At 33.9% G+C, this 22176-nt stretch overlaps 1 protein-coding gene across 5 annotated transcripts in view; it reads left to right on the top strand.

The window, feature by feature from the left end:
• The window catches only part of LOC114338580 (ras association domain-containing protein 10-like), a 441809-nt gene that overhangs the window by 405609 nt on the left and 14024 nt on the right, over positions 1-22176 (top strand). For all 5 annotated transcript variants that reach the window (XM_050650168.1, XM_050650166.1, XM_050650167.1 and 2 more), the window contains one exon: positions 22010-22135. In XM_050650168.1, coding sequence (XP_050506125.1) covers positions 22010-22135 — 126 coding nt within the window. The remainder of the gene's footprint in view (positions 1-22009; positions 22136-22176) is intronic.

Raw genomic sequence — 22176 nt, 5'->3', positions numbered from 1 at the left:
TATATATATATATATATATATATATATATATATATATATAAAATAAAAGTTAAAACTGAGTTTACTTGTTTCATTACGAAGAAGATCATTATCAAATGCAAATTAGCCGTAGATTAGCTCCCACTGGGCCAAGCGAAATTCCGAAAAGAGTACGTGGGGTGCGTCCACTGGTCGGCATTTCGAATGATTCATCGGCACGCATCGCAAAAGTTGCCTCTTGAAGCAACCCTTCGGCATTACCGATGATGCGATCCGTACGATGCGGATCAGTGGACGCAGTTACATAAGTTTTTGTACAAGGCAAACTAAAATCCGTTGCGTACGATGCGTGTGATGCGTACGATGCGGGTCTGTGGACGCTTGCCTCAAATGAAATTAATCGCTACCGCTTTACAAACAATTTACTTACCTATCTATTTTTTATATGATCTGTCAGTCTCACCGGTTTAAAGTGTTTATTTTTGAAATGGTTATAATTGAGAAAGCTTGAATGGGTCACTAATCACGAGTGTATGCAAATTTTGAACAGCCATATCTTAACCAATTTTTGTCTTACGGAGAAACAAAATGAAACTAGCATATTTATAATAGCAAAACCTACATTTTTTTACTTTTTAAGATTTTTCTTATCACTAATACTTTTTAAGTTATTTTGAAGAAATGAAATTTTTCAAAAATTTTAAGAAATTTTTTTTTACTATAAAACCAAATGTTTTCAAAAATAAGCACTTCAAACCAATCAAACTTACAGATCATATAAACAATACACATACAGTTAAAATAGATGGTAAAGCCAAACGATTAATTTCATTTAGAGTGCTAAATAGAGGGAGGTTTTCACGATTTTTTTTTACCAAAAAAAGGGGCCAACTTTTTTTTTCAATGTAACTCGTTTATTTTTGATGCTGTAAACTTTTGTAAAAAACAAATAATAAACTTTTTTTCGATACTTTAAAAATGTTAATAAGGTTTTCCCGAAAACGCTTCTTTCTTCGGTGATTTCGCGTTGAATTATTCGATTTGGAATTAGACGAATAAGAACGTATTTTTCATGAGCTACAACTTTGCTTCTACTCAATTTGTAGACTTTACTGGTACAGCATTTTTTTCGTTTTTTTACAGACTACACTTTTGCTAAAAATATTTTTTTCGATAAAATATTTACTTTTTGAGTTATTTGGGAAAAACGGTCTGAAAACGTAGTTTTTTTGTCGAAAAATCAACATTTTAAATCGCGAATAACTCGAAAAGTATCGATTTACGTAAAAAACTTTATAAAACAAAAGGTGCTTAACATAAGTCAATTTATCCATTTTCGGCCTTATTTTAAACACGCGTTTTTCACCCTCCGAGAAGGGGTAAATGTCACCCCCCAAGTAAAAGCAACCAACGGCACAAATTCAACTTTGAAGTGGAGGGTAAGTAGAACCTAAATCCAAATTCTCATGCAATTCGGAGTTGCCCCTGGAAATTACACTCCAAAACGGTCATTTATTGGGCTAAAAGTCAGATTAGATCATTTTATTTATTTTTAAATATTTTTAAACAAAATTTAAAAAATAAGCTAAGTTAAAACACAAGCATAAACAAACAGTACATAAATCATCCAAGCAATGCTGACAACACTACCCTATGTTGGGATAGATTGAATATCTATCAATGTATGTGATTGTGTTGTGACCGATTTCATACTGTTTCATTAACTGTCATCCTTTTTACAAGGTCAGTTTTCTTATAAAATAATAGTTAAATACCTATATAGTAAAACAAAGTTAATATTAGCTTTATAATTAAGGCGCGAATCTACAAGAAGATATTTTATATTTTGCTGTATGTTAAAGCACAAAGCACTTCGTCTATTTGCCTATTATTTTTAGGAACTACCGAGATATAACTGTAAAATATAATGATTTGTTTGCTCACCTTTGATTATTTTTATTCAGTTGATATTATTGTGAGAATTGGAGTGCTAGATATGGACAGGTGTGGTTCCAGCTATACAGGGTGTTAGTAAACAAGTATGAAAAACTTTAAGGGATAATTTCTACATGAAAAAACAATGCCGGTTTGCTCTATAAACATGCAAATGCTTCGTTTCCGTTGAAATTTTTATTTCAAACTGCCAATTTATTTATTGCTCTAAGACCAGTTGAGCTATGAAAATGAAATGTGGTTAATTTTTTTGAGGTACATTTTTTGACTTACAATTAAGAATTTTGTATTCATCATTGGCGCGCCTACGGGTAATAGTCTGAATTTTTTTTAAGAAAAAAATAGTACGCCACTGAGATATTTCAAATAAAAATTATTTTTAAATTCCACGTTTAATTTTTGATAAAAAACCTTTCTTGCCTGTTTTTTCATATGGTGCACCGTTTTTATGCAGAAAAATAAAACATCTTGACGAGTATTATATTTCTTACGAGTATTATATTAAAAAAAAAACAGTAAAATCCTGTATAAAAGGTACATTTAAAATCCCTCAAAAGGGCCACATCAAAATCACATAACTAGTTTTCGACTGGTTTACCAGTCATCATCAATGCTTACCTAAAATGAATATAACCTGATAAAATAATGCAAAGATATTGAAATTTTGACTACGGTTAAAAAATTATCAGTTATACTCACGTGCAATGTACATGCTAACCACCAAGATATTATTTAACAAAAATATGTGGGTCAAAGCCCAGTAAAAGTAGTCCGTCAAGGAAACATTGGGGTAAAATGCTACATTAAGTGTGGATGTTTAAAATATTTAGCTAATCTGCCCCAGGTAACATCTGAGCTGTAGATTTGACTTGTTTACATGTTGAAAGTATGACGGCAAGTGACCATGAGATGGATAGGACCTCCGAACGATGACAAGACAGAAATGACAGTTCCACAGGAAGTTGAAAATTAACCTGTCATATTTAAAGACTAGGGTGTACAGTTATACATAACTTTAAATCAACACAAAATTGCGTTTTAAATCTTAGATCTCTTGATAATAAGGTTTGATTACTGAATTTAGTTATCGAATATCAAACTTTTGTGTAATGTGGTTTGCCTAACTGCACTTACAGTATACGTGAATACATTTTTAGCTATAACAACTAGCTTAATGAATTTTAAATGATAATTTTCACAATGAAGTGTGTTTTTACATCATTTCTAATTTTAACAAGCTGTACACCTTAGTCTTTAAATATGACAGGTTAATTTTCAACTTCTTGTGGAACTGTCATTTCTGTCTTGTCATCGTTCGGAGGTCCTATCCATCTCATGGTCACTTGCCGTCATACTTTCAACATGTAAACAAGTCAAATCTACAGCTCAGATGTTACCTGGGGCAGATTAGCTAAATATTTTAAATATCCACACTTAATGTATCAATTTATGTTCAATTAATGTATCAATCAATGTTTCCTTGACGGACTACTTTTACTGGGCTTTGATCCACATATTTTTTTAAATAATATCTTGGTGGTTAGCATGTACATTGCACGTGAGTATAACTGATAATTTTTTAACCGTAGTCAAAATTTCAATATCTTTGCATTATTTTATCAGGTTATATTCATTTTAGGTAAGCACTGATGATGACTGGCAAACCAGTCGAAAACTAGTTATGTGATTTTGATGTGGCCTTTTTGAGGGATTTTAAATTTACCTTTTATACAGGATTTTACTGTTTTTTGTATTACATGGTATACAGCCAACCACAGGAAAACGTTTTCCTTGTGAATTTTCGTATTATATTTCTTAATAACTATTTAATAAAATAATACTAAACTAGAGCAATAACAGAAAATATTACTAATAAGATTTTAACTAGGTGCAAAGCTGCAAGAAATGTTTTAAACATGTTTTAATTTATGATAAAAACCTTTCTTGCCTTTTTTTATATGGTGCACCGTTTTTATGCAGAAAAATAAAACACCTTGACGCGTATTTTTCATTTTTTAGTACATTACCAAGAAATAATGTCCAATATAATAATACTAAACTGGAACAATAACAGAAAATATTACTAATAAGATTTTAACTAGGCGCAGAAATGTTAAAAATGATCTCCTTTACAGGTAACAGAATAATTTTATATTCATCATTTACGCGCGTACGAGTAATGGTCTGAATTTTTTAAGAAAAAAATAGTACGCCACTGAGATGTGTCAAACTAAAATTCATTTTTAAAATCCTCGTTCAATTTACGAAAAAAAATCTTTCTTGCCTTTTTTTCATACGAGGCACCGTTTTTATACAAAAAAAAATAAAACATCTTAACGCTTACAAAGTATTTGAGGTAGTTTCCATAATATGCGTAGAAACTTAGTTCAAATACTTTGTAAACGTTAAGATGTTTTATTTTTTTGTATAAAAACGGCGCCGCATATGAAAAAAGGCAAGAAAGATTTTTGTCGTAAATTGAACCAACAATCCAGAAATGATTTTTAATTTGACATATCTCAGTGGCGTACTATTTCTTTTTTAAATAAAATTCAGGCCATTGCCCGTACGCGCGCCACTGATGAAAATTCTTCTGTAACCTCTAAAGGAGGTCATTTTTAACATTTCTGCACCTAGTTAAAATCTTATTAGTAATATTTTCTGTTATTGTTTCAGTTTAGTATTGTAGCGGAAGAGAAATCTTGGCCGATCCCCGTATAACAGTAAACACCTCGAGAATGACGTAATCGGATGTGCTAGGCCTCGCCGGAGAATTCTGGAAGGTACGTCACGTAGGCGGAACAAGCCGATAGCTCGAGATGGGAGTCGATTGTTCCAGAATAACAACTGGGTATAAATACGGGCATATTTTGTGAATAAGTTTAGTGTATAAGATAAATTCGTTTGTAACTTATATAAATAAAGTCGTATATAAATTACGAACCGCTAGTTTTATTGTAATTAGAAGTAATTACACTAATCACGCTACAGTTGGTGTCGGTGTTCGGTAAACTTAGTGCGATATAAATAAGTGAATTACAGAGAGACTTTAAAAGACTTTTGAACTTTATTCGTCGGGAATAACCGGAGTGCGTTAATTGTTCGGTATTCGGAAAGACTTTAAAAGACTTTTGGACTTTATTCGTCGGGAATAGTTAAAGTGCGTTGATTGTTCGGTATTCGGAAAGACTTTTAAAAGACATTTTGGAAAGTACGTGTGTGCCGACCAAAGATGTTGCTACGAGAACTTACAGTAAAACAGCTCCGTGAACAGCTAGAGGAACGGGATCTGGACAGCAGTGGGCTCAAGATAGTCCTACAAGCACGACTCGAGGAAGTCCTAACGAAGAACGGAGATGATCCAGAGACGTTCCACTTCCAGTCAGCAGAACAAGCAATCTTATCGAAATTAAAAACTGTTTCTGAAACGATCGATGAAACTTCTAGAAAAAGCGACGAGAAACTTGAAGAAGTTTGTAAAGAGAACAACGAAAAACTTGAAGAAGTTAGTAAAAAAAACAATGAGAAATTCGAAACCATTTCTCAAAAGATCGATGAAACTTCTAGACAGAACAACGAGAAATTTGAAAGTGTTTCTCAAAAGATCGATGAAACTTCTAGACAGAACAACGAGAAATTTGAAAGTGTTTCTCAAAAGATCGATGAAACTTCTAGAAAAAGCGATGAGAAATTTGAAAGTGTTTCTCAAGTAATAAAAGACGTTTGTAGACAGACCGACGAGAAATTTGAAGAAGTTTCCAGAACATTCGATAAGATACAGAAAAGTGTAGACGACAATAAAGAAATGCTAGAAGAGAAGATCAAACAACTAGAGAGCATGATAACTGATATAAAAGTACAACCATCAGTTAATGCAGTAGCTTTAGATCTTGTAGTGAAGGATGAAACACCGAGAGACGAAACATCGCATCATATGAGATTTAAATTACCACCATTCGATGGGAAGTCCTCTTGGTCCATATACCTTAGACAATTCGAAGCTATTGCGACCGCCAACCATTGGACCGAACAAGAAAAGGCTGTTTCCTTGACTGCTGCTTTGCGAGGTGATGCTGCAGATATATTAAGATCAATTCCTAAGGGTCAAGAAAAATGTTACCAGACCTTGTTCACTCGTCTAGAAAAACGCTATGGAGATGCCCATCTACAACAAGTATACAAAGCACAACTGAGAAATAGAAGTCAACGAGCAAGTGAGAATCTGCAAGAATTTGAAGCAGATGTGGCTCGTGTGGTGCGGTTGGCTTATCCGGAGGTGCCAGACAGCGTTTTAGAAGAAATTGCGGTAGATACCTTTGTCAATGGGCTGAAAGATAGTGAACTACAGAAAGCTTTACGACTAGCAAGACCGAAAGTTTTAGATGAAGCACTTGCTATTGCATTGGAACACGAAACGGCTAGTCAAACTTCACGAAGCCATAGAGTAAGAACCATTGAAGAAAGTGACGAACACAACGATGAACGTCTGGAGGAAATGATACGGAGAGTATTGAGTAATCAGATGCCAAAGAGACGCGAGCCTAGATGTTGGAATTGCGGAGACGTAGGCCACATTCGACGTAATTGTAAGAAGATCGTACAGCCGTCGGAAAACTAGAGCGGGTCGACACCAAGGGGCAACTGCCGACCTCGAGAACTAGAGCCCCCATAGTAACTGTCAACCTTACGTCCTCCGGTGGAATCCACAACTTATACATCGAAGGTCGTATCAATAATAGATGTAGATCATTTTTGGTGGATACAGGTGCAACGAGAACTATCGCACGTCCAGATGTAGTACGAGACCATAATAAATTATCACCTGCAACAGTAAAGCTTAGAACGGCAACTGGTGAGCTAATTAATACATATGGCGAGGCTAATATGTCAGTATCCATTGGCCAGACCACAGTTGAACATCAAGTATTAATTGCCGAGATCTCCGACGAGTTCATATTGGGGATGGACGTACTACGAAAAGTGGGGGCAATATTGGATGTTCAAAATGGAGTTCTCAGGATCAACGGTGAAGAGTTGCCCTTTCACGACGACAAAGAAGATGTCATCCGCTTACTAACTACATGCGACGTAACCATACCCGGTAATAGTGAGAAAATTCTGATAACCATGCTTGATGGACACTGCCTAGAGGGAAGTTTAAGGATGGTCGAAGATGTAGAAAATGTCGAGTTCCTAACGGCGAAAACTTTGGTAAAAGTTCGAGATGTCATCCCTGTAAGAGTTATGAATTTAAGGGAAACTGCTATTAAGTTAAGTAGAGGAGCTTTGATCGGACAGTGTGTTCCCGTGGCTTCAATTTGCTCTATGAATACCAATGAGAAATCATCAAAGTCAAAGTATCCAAAAGACCTTGTCGAGATGATCATTGAAAGATGCCAAGACCTTGACTATGAACGAACGGAAAAAGTAAGGTCTATGCTGATAGAGTATCAAGATGTTTTTGCTATTGATAAGAAGGATAAGGGCAAAACAAGCATAGTAACGCATAAAATAAATACCGGAGACGCTCAGCCAATCAGACAACGGCCTAGACGACTTCCATTTGCGAAAAGAGATGAGGCCGAAGAGATTATCAAGGATATGGACAAACAAGGAGTAATTGAACCATCGAACAGTCCATGGACATCACCAGTAGTTCTGGTAAAGAAGAAAGATGGTTCAACGCGTTTTTGTATCGACTACCGCCAGCTCAATGCGGTAACAAAAAAAGATAGTTATCCTTTGCCCAGAATAGACGATACATTGGATACTCTCTCCGGTTCTCGTTGGTTTTCCACACTCGATTTAAAAAGTGGATATTGGCAAGTAGACATGGAGCCAGCCGATCGGGAGAAAACCGCATTTTCGATAGGATCAGGGCTTTGGCAGTTCACGGCTATGCCGTTTGGTTTATGTAATGCCCCTGCCACATTTGAAAGATTAATGGAGGCCGTTTTAAGAGGTCTAACATGGAAAACATGCCTGGTTTACTTGGATGATGTAATTGTGGTTGGAAGGTCCTTTGATGAACATGCCAAGAATCTAATAGACGTCTTTCAACGATTGAGGGCAGCGAACTTGAAGTTAAGTCCGAAGAAATGTCACATGTTTCGACGAGAAGTTAACTACTTAGGACATATTGTATCGAGTAATGGTGTAACAGCTGATCCTGAAAAGATTGATGCAATTAAAGATTGGCCAGTACCAAAAGATAAACATGAAATTAGAAGTTTCCTTGGCCTATGTACATATTACCGACGATTTGTCAAAGGATTTGCCAATATCTCCAAGCCCCTAACAAAGTTGACGGAGGAGGGCAAAGAATATACATGGAGTGAAGAGTGCCAAAAAGCTTTCGAACAACTACAAATGGCTCTGATCAGTGCACCGATATTAAGCTACCCGGGACAGGCAGGAAAATTTGTTTTGGATACCGATGCTAGCAACAGTGCTCTAGGAGCTGTTCTCTCCCAAATCCAGGACGGACAGGAAAAAGTCATCGCTTATTTCAGCAAAGTCCTGTCGAAACCGGAAAGAAACTATTGCGTTACCAGAAGAGAACTGCTGGGTGTAGTGAAGGCTTGCGAACATTTCCATAAATACTTGTATGGCAGAAAGTTCCTTCTTCGCACCGATCACGCTGCTTTAAAATGGCTCATACAATTCCGTAATCCAGAGGGCCAGATGGCAAGATGGTTAGAATGATTACAAGAATATGATTACGAGATAGAACACAGGGCCGGAAGAGTTCACTCAAATGCTGATGCCCTTTCGAGACGACCATGCAGTGCGAATTGTAATCACTGTGCCAAATTAGAGGAACGATTTTGCCCCGTGAGACGAACCACCGTAATTAATGAGCAATGGCAGCCCCAACAGTTACAAGACGCCCAAGAAGATGATCCATGTATAAAAAGAGTATTGGATTGGATGCGGCAAGGTGAGAGACCTAGTTGGCAGAACATTAGTGCATGTAGTCCAGAAGTCAAGGCCTACTGGAGCCAATGGAATTGCCTGGTACTAAAAGATGATCTTCTGTACAGAACCTTTGAGAACGATGATGGTACAGAATCTAAGCTTCAGTTAATTGTACCTAAAAGTAAAGTGTCAGAAGTATTGCGTCAGTTGCATGACGGTACATCAGGTGGACACTTTGGTATTACGAAGACTCTGCAAAAGGTTCGAGAACGGTTCTATTGGGTGAACTGTAAAGATGATGTAAGAAGATGGTGCCGAAAATGTGAACTGTGTGCATCCGGTAATGGTCCGGTTGGTAAAAAGAGAGCACCCATGAGACAGTACAATGTTGGAAGTCCTATGGAAAGAGTAGCTATCGACATTGCAGGTCCATTTCCAGAAACCGATGCTGGAAATAAATACATCCTGGTAGCCATGGATTATTTTACAAAATGGACTGAGGCCTATGCATTACCAAATCAAGAAGCTGCTACCGTTGCAGAGGTACTTGTTAAAGAATTCTTTAGCCGATTTGGTGTTCCCTTGGAGATCCACTCCGACCAAGGGCGAAACTTTGAGTCAGCTCTTTTCCAAAACGTTTGTAAATTGATTGGTGCCAATAAGACCAGAACAACACCCCTGCATCCTCAATCAGATGGGATGGTCGAGAGGATGAACCGAACGATGGGTAAACACTTGTCCAAAGTTGTATCTGAACATCAGCGAGATTGGGACCAACACATTCATTTATTCCTGATGGCCTACCGCTCGGCCGTAAATGAAACTACAGGTCAAACACCAACCTGCCTGATGTTGGGTCGTGAAGTTCGGTTGCCCTGCGACCTAGAGTTTGGCTGCGGACCTTCCGAGGAACATGTTGCAGGCGAAGACTACGTTGACCGCCTGAAATTACGAATGAACAACATTCATGAACTTGCCCGACAACACATCCAGATAGCCAGTGACAGAATGAAAGATCAATATGATTCTCGATGCAAGAATGAAAGCTTCGAAGTAGGTGATCTTGTCTGGCTTTATAATCCGCAACGTCGTCGAGGCTTATGTCCTAAACTGCAAAGACAATGGGAAGGTCCATATGAAGTTAAGAAGAAAATAAATGACGTAATATATAGAATTAAGAAGTTGCCAAACGGTAAACCAAAAGTTATTCACATAAATCGTCTTGCACCATATGCTGGCTCAAATGAAACAGAAGAAGCACGAGTCCTCCAACAGGAGATGAAAGATGTCGCACAGCCAAGTTTTAATCAATTTATGTCAAATTACGCAGCGAGAAAGAGTGCTAGATTCGGCGTGACCACAGAAGTTCAGCAAGATCTGTTTGGTGTTCCATAAAACGTCTCTCTGGCCCACTGTGTTGCCCAAGACCTCGAGATGACTAAAGGAATATCGTCCGTATTCAATAGAACGTTCGGCCGCCTGGACGAGTTAAGAAATCAGCAGCCTAAAATTGGAAGAGTACTGCGATTGGAAGATGGTCCTCGATCTTTGCTGTATATGGTGACCAGAAAGTCTTATACGGACACGCCAAGCTACGAGAACATATGGCGTGCTCTAACTAATTTGAAGAAAATCGTGTGTAATTATGACATCAAAAATTTGGCTTTACCAAAAATAGGCCATGCAGTAGAAAATCTGGATTGGAAGATTGTGAGAAGCATGCTTGAAGTGGTCTTCAGAGGAACTGGTGTACAAATCACTGTGTGTTGCATGAACCCGAAGATGTCGTACCCTTCAAAGACAGTAGACTGTTATTTCTTCTTGAAGGGTGTATGCAGAGCTGGAGAGTCGTGTAGATTCCGCCATCCTGGGCCTTCATTTAGAGTTGCTGATCGAGACGCTCAGATCTTAAGAGGGGAGCAGTGTAGCGGAAGAGAAATCTTGGCCGATCCCCGTATAACAGTAAACACCTCGAGAATGACGTAATCGGATGTGCTAGGCCTCGCCGGAGAATTCTGGAAGGTACGTCACGTAGGCGGAACAAGCCGATAGCTCGAGATGGGAGTCGATTGTTCCAGAATAACAACTGGGTATAAATACGGGCATATTTTGTGAATAAGTTTAGTGTATAAGATAAATTCGTTTGTAACTTATATAAATAAAGTCGTATATAAATTACGAACCGCTAGTTTTATTGTAATTAGAAGTAATTACACTAATCACGCTACAGTATTATTATATTGGATATTATTTCTTGGTAATTTACTAAAAAATGAAAAATACGCGTCAAGGTGTTTTATTTTTCTGCATAGAAACGGTGCACCATATGAAAAAAAGACAAGAAAGGTTTTTTACCATAAATTAGACGTGGAATTTAAAAATAATTTTTAATTCGAAATATCTCAGTGATGTACTATTTTTTTTCTTTAAAAAATTCAGACCATTACCCGCATGCGCGCCAATGATGAATACAAAATTCTTAATTTTATGTTAAAAAATGCGCAATAACTACCTTCTAAAACTCACCAAATTTCATTTTCATAGCTTAATGGGTCTTAGAGCAATAAATAAATTGGCAGTTTGAAATAGAATAGTATCTCGAAAACGAAGCATTTGCGGACATACATTTATAGAGCAAACCGGCATTATTTTTTCAGGTAGAATTAGCCCTTAAAGTTTTTCATACTTATTTACTAACACCCTGTATAATATATGAACATTACGAAATAAGGTCGTGCGAAGCCGGACGAAGTAATTGGAAGATGTAATTGGAAGATTAGCTAAAATAAAATGGAGCTGGGTAAGACACGGGGCACCATATGACAACGAAAGATGAACGAAAAACACTTTACATTTGATACCACTAGAACACAGTCGTAATAGAGGGAGCAACACCACAGAAACGGTTGATAGACCGATATCAAAGCAAAAGTGGAGAGAAACTGGCATTAAGTAGCATAAAACAGAGAAGACGGAGAACTTATGCGGAGGCCTTTGTTCAGGAGTGGGCAAATTGCTAAAGAAGAAGATAGACTATGTATATTATAAGCTGACTTTATCGTTACGAATGAAGGGTATATTATTTGCATAGAAAGTATTGGAGAATCTAAAAATTATGCTAACATAGCAGTTCCTCAGTGGTGTAGAATTTGGGAAGGTTCAACCATTCACGTTCCCCCGTCGTACGCATCTGGTAGTAGCCAGAAACGTTTGTTTAACGTAATTTAGTAGATTGTACAATACCAGCACCACTTACCAAATTTCGTGTTGTTGTCCCATGCCTGTCAGGAAATATTCAAGAATAAATAAAATAAAAGTTTAACTTTGACACCCTGTATTTCGGTTATTATCAACTTTGGTACTAAAAGGTAAGTTAGCTTAAATCGACCTATTTTAAGCTCAGGAATCGAAGGTTAAGCTATGGCCCATTCTTTACCAAACACCCTGTATAACTCGTAGGATTTTGCGTTCCCATACTAATAGTTTATTGATTTCTTTCTTTCTCAATGTCCATGTTTCACTTCCATGTTTCACTTCCACATGCCACTGCTGGTCGTATTATGGTTTTGTACATCTGGATTTTGGCATGTTTTGAGAGAAGCTTTGACCTCATTAGATGTTGAACGACAAAGAAAGATTTATTCCCCGCCAATATTCGTATTTCAACCTCCCATTCTCCTGTATTGTCACTGGTAATTTTTGTTCCTAGGTATTTGAATTATTTGACGACCTCAAAATTATGATCGTTGATTATTCTTTTTTCTTCGTTTATTTTCAGGCCGACGTTTAGTGTTGTTTCTTCTAAAATAAACTGATGATAATGATAAATTATATCTTCTAATCAATATAAGACAATACAAAATCGTCGGTCTAATGAGCAAATTGCCTAAGTCACAAATTGAAAATTTTACAGGAGAGACAAAAAACTTGTGAACAAAAGTAAAAAAAGAGAAAATTCAATAACTCCATGCAATACATAATTGACGAAAATTAGTTAAACAAAATATTTAAACAAACTTTCTACCTATATACTATATCCATATTAATAATAATAGTCAAAATATATTTATTTACTTACATTTTCTAACGGTTTCAATCAAAACAACTTCAGAAACACTGACATAGGCAATATTCGTCTGAATGGGAAAGAACGTTTGGACTTCAGCAAAATTGGTTTAGCAAAATTGGCGCGAAATAAAAAAATAATGGCGCTTGTGGGAATTGTCAGGCGGTAGCTTTTACCGTCTACTACTAGATAACACCAAAAAACAATTTTCGGAAAAAATGGACTTAGGCAATTTGCTCATTAGACCGACGAAATGGCTTTATCATACAACGTTTGTTTTATATTTTTAATTATTTTCTTCAATTAGAGTTATTTGCCATTTGCGATTAATTAACTGACAATAATTCAAATAAATTTTATTTCGTTTGATTATATCCCAAGAGAAATCTTCACCGATATACGATTTATTCATTCCCATAAAGAAAACGCAAGTTGATATTTACAGAAACCGACAGTGATAAATAAACGCAAACGTTGATTGGTTTCCAAGAAGCAATTTTAAGAAAAAGACTGATGCGTCCACAAGTTAGAAGACTAATAATCATCGCCTCTCCTGGCGTGCACTTTCAGTGAAGTTAATGATAGTGTAGCTATCTGGTAGACATGAAGATGTAGAATCTGATAGCTAGTTCTTCCTTCGGATTACTATTTTATTGAGGGAATGGTGATTTATATGGCTGAGAGAATCAAGTAATAAACAATTAATCAGTGTACTGTAATTTTTCTTCATGTTGAAGAATCGGTTAACTAAGAAGTAGTTACTGACTTCAAGAAGTTTGTTTTCTCTAAATCGATTAGTGCCAACTGTTTTTACGACTTATCACGACTGAGTGTATTTTTATACTGAAACTGAGGGTAAAAGATTACGTTATTACCGAGGGTAGAAAGTCCCTGAAAACTTCTATAATGTTTACTTTAATAAGTTATAGTGGTAAAAAAGAAGAGAAAATTTAGTTTGATTTTAATTTCAAATATCTCATTCAAAAAAAACTTTTTGTTTATTTTAAGGGACTTTACCCTCGGTCATAATTTTAAGTCTTTCATTCTGCGTTTAAATTTTTCAAAAATATTTATTAGTTTTTTCAAGATTCGAAAAAAATGAATACCATGTCCATGGTGATATTTTCAAAATCGAACATTCGCTATATTTGTCATACAATGCACTCAGTCGAACAGATAGTCCAAGCTGTGGGTGAAGAATAGGTCGATTTCAGGATATAATTCAGGAATTTTTGAAACCTATCAGGTGTTGTAAAGGACGATGCCAGGAATAACTTATACTAAAATGTAACCAAAAATTTTGTGCGGTTTTTTATTTATGACGATTTTCATTTGTTAAATTTGCAATTTTTAAAGATTTTTAATTTTGCAGCTTAGGATATTCATTTTAGAGAAAAACTTTTAAATAGAAAATTGTAGTATATTAAAAAACCTACAATTTGAGCCATGGCAAGTTTAAGTTCGTTAATACGTTATTGCAAAAGAGCCTGCGAAAAGTCCAAAATGGTAGTTTTTTGCAATTGCCTTATTTATTGTAAAAATAACTTTTATGTATTTTTTAACGCTTTAAAATGAAGATCTTTCAATACTAAACATAAAAAAATTGGTAGTGCCCGATTGGTGAGCTTTTTGCTTAGATATTATAATTTGTTTATCCCAAGAGGTCAAATGTCCAAGGCTATAACTTTTTGAAAAAAAATCATACAGAGTTAATCCAAGATCCACTCTCCTTCTAAAGACTTATATTTTTATATTCTGATGTAAATAAATGCTTATAGCATTTTTCAACCTCTTATTTCGGGTTTGAAAATAAGGGGGCAAATTTCGTTATAAGCATTTAGAACTGAAGCAGCCCCTGTACATGTGTACATCCTATGAGTTTCTGACTTACACGTTATTGTTGCTGAAGACAAAATAAAGATTCAAAACCAAATAAAAATTGTCTACGACCAACTGAAGCCGAGATAATTGTTTTTGTTTTCTTAAATCGTAGTGACTTTATTTATAACAATTAAGAAATTATTTCACCGTCATTGACTAAAGAAAGACTTATATTATCTTAAAATAAAAATTATTTTAACCGAAAATTAGATTTAATTATTAAAAATGATTTTTAAAGCGTAGTAGAGATTTATTTTTCGTTACGACTGTGATTTATTGTGTCGGTTGCCCTTAGCAACGGCTAGCAACTTATAATACATTGAATCACGGTTTTTGCTTTAAATTTTAAAGCACCGCCTGGATTGACATGAAATTCGGCACACACATAGATACCATGTTAAAGAATAAAAATGATATTGGGCCTCTGTGTGCTTTTGTCCTGGAGGTGAGTTTCAACCCTTATAAGAGGTGAAAAAATATATGTTCAAAATAAGTTTGGAAGTGGATAAAACGTCTAATTCTAAGCACGTTTTGTTCTATAGCATTTTTTCACCAAGTTAATACCTTTCGAGTTATTTTCGAGTAAATACCTTCATTTTTCAACAACAAAAAGACACGTTTTTAGGCGGTTTTTGACAAATAACTCAAAAATTAAGTATTTTATTGAAAAAAAGAGTTTTAACAAAAATATAGCAAATTAAAAATTGAAAAAAATTATGTATGCATGAAATCTCTAGACCCAGTAGAAACAAAGTTCTAGCTAATGAAAAATAGGTTCATATCCGTCAAATTTCAAAGTGAATTATTTCAACGTGAAATAACGAAAAATCATGCACTTTTTGGAGAAAAATCATTACAACTTTTTTAAAGTGTTTAAAAAATATGTATATCTGTTTTTAAAAAAAGTTTATAGCATCAAAAGTAAGCAAGTTACGCTGAAAATAAAGTTGATCTCTTTTTTTTTGGTCAAAAAACTCGGGAAAGTCGCCCCCTAAATAGCACCAAAAATGATATTAATCCATTTTACTTCAATGTTGTTTTACTCGTGTATGTGTCGTTTATGTCTGTAAGTTTCATCGGTTCAAAGTGCTTATTTTTGAAGGGGCTGTAGTTAAAAAGACTTGAACTAGTCAATAATCACGAGTTTATGCAAATTTAGAACAGCCATATCTTAACAAATTTTTGCCTTCCAAAAAAAGCAAAAAATACAAAATATTCATAATAGTAAAAACTACATTCTTTACTGTTTGTGATTTTTGGTCACATTAATAAATTTTAAGTTATTTAAAAAAACATTTTTTTCAAAATTAAAAATTAAAACAAATTTACTTAAAACCAATTTTTTAATAAGCTCTTTGAACCGATTATACTTACAGATCATATAAATAATACATGAGCAAAGTAACTTGTGAAGCGGTAATGATTAATTTGATTTAAGATGGTAATTAGGTGATGATTTTCCCGAGTTTTTTGACCAAAAAAAAAATCAGAGACCAACTTTATTTTCAGCGTAACTTGCTTACTTTCGATGCTATAAACTTTTTTTAAAAACAGATAAGTATACCAAATTACAAAAAACTCGAAGATGTACCACAAGGTTATACCACAAGATAAGTATACATATTTTTTAAACACTTTAAAAAAGTTGTAATGATTTTTCTCCAAAAAGTGCATGATTTTTTGGTTATTTCACGTTGAAATAATTCACTTTGAAATTTGACGGATATAAACCTATTTTTCATTAGCTAGAACTTCGTTCCTACTGGGTCTAGAGATTTCATGCATTTATCATTTTTTTTCAATTTTTAATTTGCTATATTTTTGTTACAACTCTTTTTTTCAATAAAATACTTACTTTTTGAGTTATTTGTCAAAAACCGCCTAAAAACGTGTTTTTTTTTTGTTGTTGAAAAATGAAGGTATTTACTCGAAAATAACTCGAAAGGTATTAACTTGGTGGAAAAATGCTATAGGACAAAAGGTGCTTAGAATTAGACGTTTTATCCATTTCCGAACTTATTTTGAACATATATTATTTCACCCCTTATAAGGGGTGAAACTCACCCCCAGGACAAAAGCACACAGAGGCTCAATATCATTTTTATTCTTTAAGATGTTATCTATGTGTTTGCCAAATTTCATGTCAATCCAAACGGTGCTTTAAAATTTAAAGCAAAAAATCGTGATTCAATGTATTTATAAGTTGCTAGCCGTTGCTAAGGGCAACCGACACAATAAATCACAGTCGTAACGAAAAATAAATCCCCACTACACTTTAAAAATCATTTTTAATAATTAAATATAATTTTCGGTTAAAATAATTTTTATTTTAAGATAATATAAGTCTTTCTTTAGTCAATGACTGTGAAGTAATTTCTTAATTGTTATAAATAAAGTCACTACGATTTAAGAAAACAAAAACAATTATCTCGGCTTCAGTTGGTCGTAGAAAATTTTTATTTGGTTTTGAATCTTTATTTTGTCTTCAGCAACAATAACCTGCAAGTTAGAAACTTATAGGATGTACAGGGGCGGCTTCAGTTCTAAATGTTTATAACGAAATTTGCCCCCTTATTTTCAAACCCGAAAGAAGAGGTTGAAAAATGTTATACGCATTTATTTACATCAGAATATAAAAATATAAGTCTTTAGAAGGAGAGTGGATCTGGAATTAACGCTGTACGATTTTTTTTTCAAAAAGTTATAGCCTTGTACATTTGACCTCTTGGGATAAACAAATTATAATATCTAAGCAACAAGTTCACCAATCGGGCACTACAAATTTTTTTTATGTTTAGTATTGAAAGATCTTCATTTTAAAGCCTTAAAAGGCAATTGCAAAAAACGGCCATTTTGGACCTTTCGCAGGCTCTTTTGCAATAACGTATTAACGAAATTAAGCTTGCCATAGCTCAAATTGTAGGTTTTTTAATTTACTACAATTTTCTATTTAAAAGTTTTTCTCTAAAATGAATATCCTATGCTGCAAAATTAAAAAATCTTTAAAAATTGCAAATTTAACAAATAAAAATCGTCCTAAATAAAAAACCGCACAAAATTTTTGGTTACATTTTAGTAGAAGTTATTCCCGGCATCGTCCTTTACAACACCTGATAGGTTTCAAAAATTCCTGAATTATATCACGTTTTTTCACCCACAGCCTGGGGTAACAAGACAATGACAAACAAGGCTACTAAATATTTGACACAGCTTAAGGAATATTTTGAGTTGTTTATTAAATAATATTGATACTGTATTTGATGAATAATTGATTTAAGACATGAAATTAATAAAAAAGTTATTTATTGTTTATTATTTATGGAAGATCTAAGCGGAGAATACACCAGGATATATTCTGTAATTCAAGTATTTTGTTGTTAAAGATGTTCTCAAAATTTATCTAAGCGTTCCATAGTAACAATATATTATTAAAAAATAGCTTTTTCTCTTTTCTAGAGTATTAGTTTTTATTGTATAGTATATAAATTATTGTAATCACTGAACACATAGTTAGTAAAAAAATAATCATATTAATTAACTGAATTAATAATTTAAGCGGTGAAACAAGTAACGGTTATCCAATAACATTCAAAAGCCATCTCTAAGTTAATGATGACAATGTCATTGTCAACTAATCTCCATACCAGTGAGAATTTTACTACACGTAATTTGCCGTGTAAAGAAACAAAAGGAAGGGAAAGTCATAAAATATTTGCGCCTACGCTCTTAAGTGGGATGTGCAACTTGAACTAAAATAATATAAGCAAGTGTATGGTCTCCAGTTTTTTCTAATACACGCCAAAATACACTGAGCGGCACAAAAAATGGCCACCCCAGAAAATGGGTAATTTTTGATGTCGTGAATTTTCTAAATCTGTTGTCCGATTTAAGTGATTTTTTTAACATTTTATATCCTTATTCTTTAACAATGTCGCTGTAATAAAATTATTGCTAGAGAGGTAAATGATCATTGTATACCGGGTGTACCAATCAAACTGTGTTTTATTCTCAAAGTTCACCACACCCTGTGTAATATTCTAGCATTTATAAAATATTGAAATTAAAACCCAACTATAGCCGCAGGTTTTGTTAACATTCTGTTTTTTGATTCATTCGCTTATGTTGGATAATAAAAAAGTTAGGTACTTTAACAACTAGCCATATTCTTCATTAATACAGGGTGTTTCTAAATAAGTGCGACAAACTTTAAGGGGAAAATCTGCATAAAAAAATAACGGCCGTTTGCTTTATAAACACATGTCGGCAGATGCTTCGTTTCCGAGATACTGGATGTTGAATTATTTTCTTACAAACTGACGATTTATTTACTGCTCTAAAACCGGTTGAGATATGAAAATGAAATTTGGTAGGTTTTAAGATACAGTTATTGCATATTTTTTGACATGCAATTAAGGATTTTATATTCTCCATTACATATGGCGCGCATACGGGTAATATGACGGGTACTATTACCCGAATGCACGCCAATGGTGAATATAAAATTCTTAGTTGTATGTCAAAAAATGTGCAATAACTGTATCTTAAAACCTACCAAATTTCATTTTCATATCTCAACCTGTTTTAGAGCAATAAATAAATCGTCAGTTTGTAAGAAAATAATTCAACATCCAGTATCTCGGAACGACATGTGTTTATAAAGCAAACTGCCATTATTTTTTTATGCAGATTTGACCCTTAAAGTTTGTCGCACTTATTTAGAAACACCCTGTATTAATGAAAAATATGGCTAGTTGTTAAAGTACATAACTTTTTTATTATCCAACCTAAGCGAATGAATCAAAAAACAGAATGTTAAGAAAACCTGCGGCTATAGTTGGGCTTTAATTTCAATATTTTATAAATGCTAGAATATTACACAGGGTGTGGTGAACTTTGAGAATAAGACACAGTTTGATTGGTACACCCGGTATACAATGATCATTTACCTGTCTGGCAATAATTTTATTACAGCGATATTATTAAAGAATAAGGCTATAAAATGTTAAAAAAATCACTTAAATCGGACAACAGATTTAGAAAATTCACATCAAAAATTACCCATTTTGTGGGGTGGCCATTTTTTGTGCCTCTCAGTGTACCATTGCTGTAAGTGTTTAGTCCACAATGTTTTTCTGCTAACTTGACATTTAAATACTTTTGATTTTCTTTTTCATTCTAGGAATTAGGCATTTATTGCCTGTTCCGACGTCATACATCATTCTATCTTTTCAGAGGGCATCTCGCACCTTCTTATTTTGGGTTGCTTGGTTCTTCTTCTTCTTTCTTTATATAATCAATTTTGCTTGTTTATTGGCGGGTTGTTGCTTTTATGGAAGATTATGACTCTATCTATATAGGGTGAGGCAGATAAAGGGCCTATTATTATGAAAATTGTAACGAAGGGGTTCTGAAGAATGATCTATTTAATGAAAATATTTTCATCTATTTGCTATTTCTGGTTATACCGGAAGTTGCTTATAACTTCGTTTTTTAAATGGGACACCCTGTATATGTTTACATTTTTGGATTCTCGTCGATGAGGTTTTATATAATATGAAGTTTTGTAATGTTATACAAGGTAGTTTAAAAGATAATTACGTTTTTTTCTTAATTTCGTAGCAACATGTAGAATTGTAGTAGTTTGACATCAAACACTCTATTTACGTTCAAATGATTTTTAATATAGTCTACTATTGTTAAGAATTGTTAGTATAGCTATTTTTTTAATTTTAGTGTACAGAGTTGGTCGAAACTCAGAATGAGTATTTTCTGAGTTTTCTTAAATGGAACACCCTGTATTTTAGTATTGTATTGAAATGATATTTTATGGTACTTTTTTATTTCTTAAGCATTCCCTATACCTAACTGGTTTAATTTGGGCTAATTTGCTAAACGCACCAATAGTCTTAACTACGTGTGTATTTTGATAGCTCAACCGTTATTGGTAATTTTAAGGATCAGTCTAGCTAGATTAATATGTATTTATTTCCGAAAATATATTTGTGATTGAAAATTTTCACAACCAACCTAATAAAATTTCACGTATGTATTGTTGAATCACCAATAAATTAAAGCAGTCAGGTATAGGAAATGCTTAAAAAATAAAAAAATACAATAAAAAAGCATTTAATTACTCATTTCGAGTTTCTACCAACCCTGTGTACTAAAATTAAAAAATTAGCCATACTAACAATATTAGACTATATTAAAAATCATTTGAACGTAAATAGAGTTTTTGATGTCAAACTGCTATAATTCTACAGGTTGTGTATATTACTACGAAATTAAGAAAAAACGTAATTATATTTTAAACTACCCTGTAAAACGAAGTTATAAGCAACTTCCGGTATAACCGTAAGTATCAAATAGATAAAAATATTTTCATTAAATAGATCACTCTTTAAAACCCCCTCATTCCAATTTTCATGATTCTGTTACCTTTAGTTCTCGAGATAATTCTAATAGGCCCTTTATTTGCCTCACCCTGTATAGTCGGTCCCTTGCTATTTTATAACTCCTATGTACGCCATCCTACTGATGTGATATTTCTATTCTTTTTTTCTATTTAATACCCACTCGTTTATACCCTTACATTATATTCTGTTCTGATCTCACCACTCCTTATTCCTCTAATTATTCTCATTTCTGCTGATTTCAGCATTTTCTTTATTCTAGCTGTATCGGGTATTGTTTTTTATGCGTAAGTACGTCTTGTACTGGACTTATAAATTCTTGATTTTGGAGTTTTTAAGACAGAAATAGATTGCAATATATTTATGCAAAACTTGAACACAAATTTTCATTTCAACGGATAGTTTGACAAAAAAAAGTAGATTGAAGAAGAATTGAAGTAGAAGAACCAATTAACTGAGTTTTTGGTCTTTTCTCTATTTGAAAAATAATATACAAGAACTACCAAATTCTGCTAATTGCTTTGCATTATAACACTTGCCGCTGTAACTGGTTAGGAAAAATTGACTCGCAACAAAGAGGCTACCCTAAGATCTGGATTAAGTAATATATATCTGTCTCATTCACAATAAAGTAAATTTAAAGGCTAAAACAAAAAAAAGGTTTATAATCTTGATAGTATTTAAAAGGATTATAAAATTTGGTTGTTTATGTTTGTCTTAATATGTTAATATGTATAAAATGTATAAAATTGATAATTATCGTGAAGAAGGTACTCAAATTTATTAATTTATTTTTCAGGGAAGACCAATAAGTTACTCCCAACAATTCCAAATCACAGAAAGATGGCGAGGAGTAGAACAACCATTGGATGAGTTATCGAAAATATTAGATATTTGGAATGCTTGGGGAACAGCTCAAACAGAGGTACATACAGCATTAAAGAAAATAACTTTTTAATATTTGAA

This window comes from Diabrotica virgifera, chromosome 5 (genome assembly GCF_917563875.1).
Source record: "Diabrotica virgifera virgifera chromosome 5, PGI_DIABVI_V3a".
Classification (NCBI taxonomy): domain Eukaryota; kingdom Metazoa; phylum Arthropoda; class Insecta; order Coleoptera; family Chrysomelidae; genus Diabrotica; species Diabrotica virgifera.
This window is presented reverse-complemented; position numbering and strand designations above follow the sequence as displayed.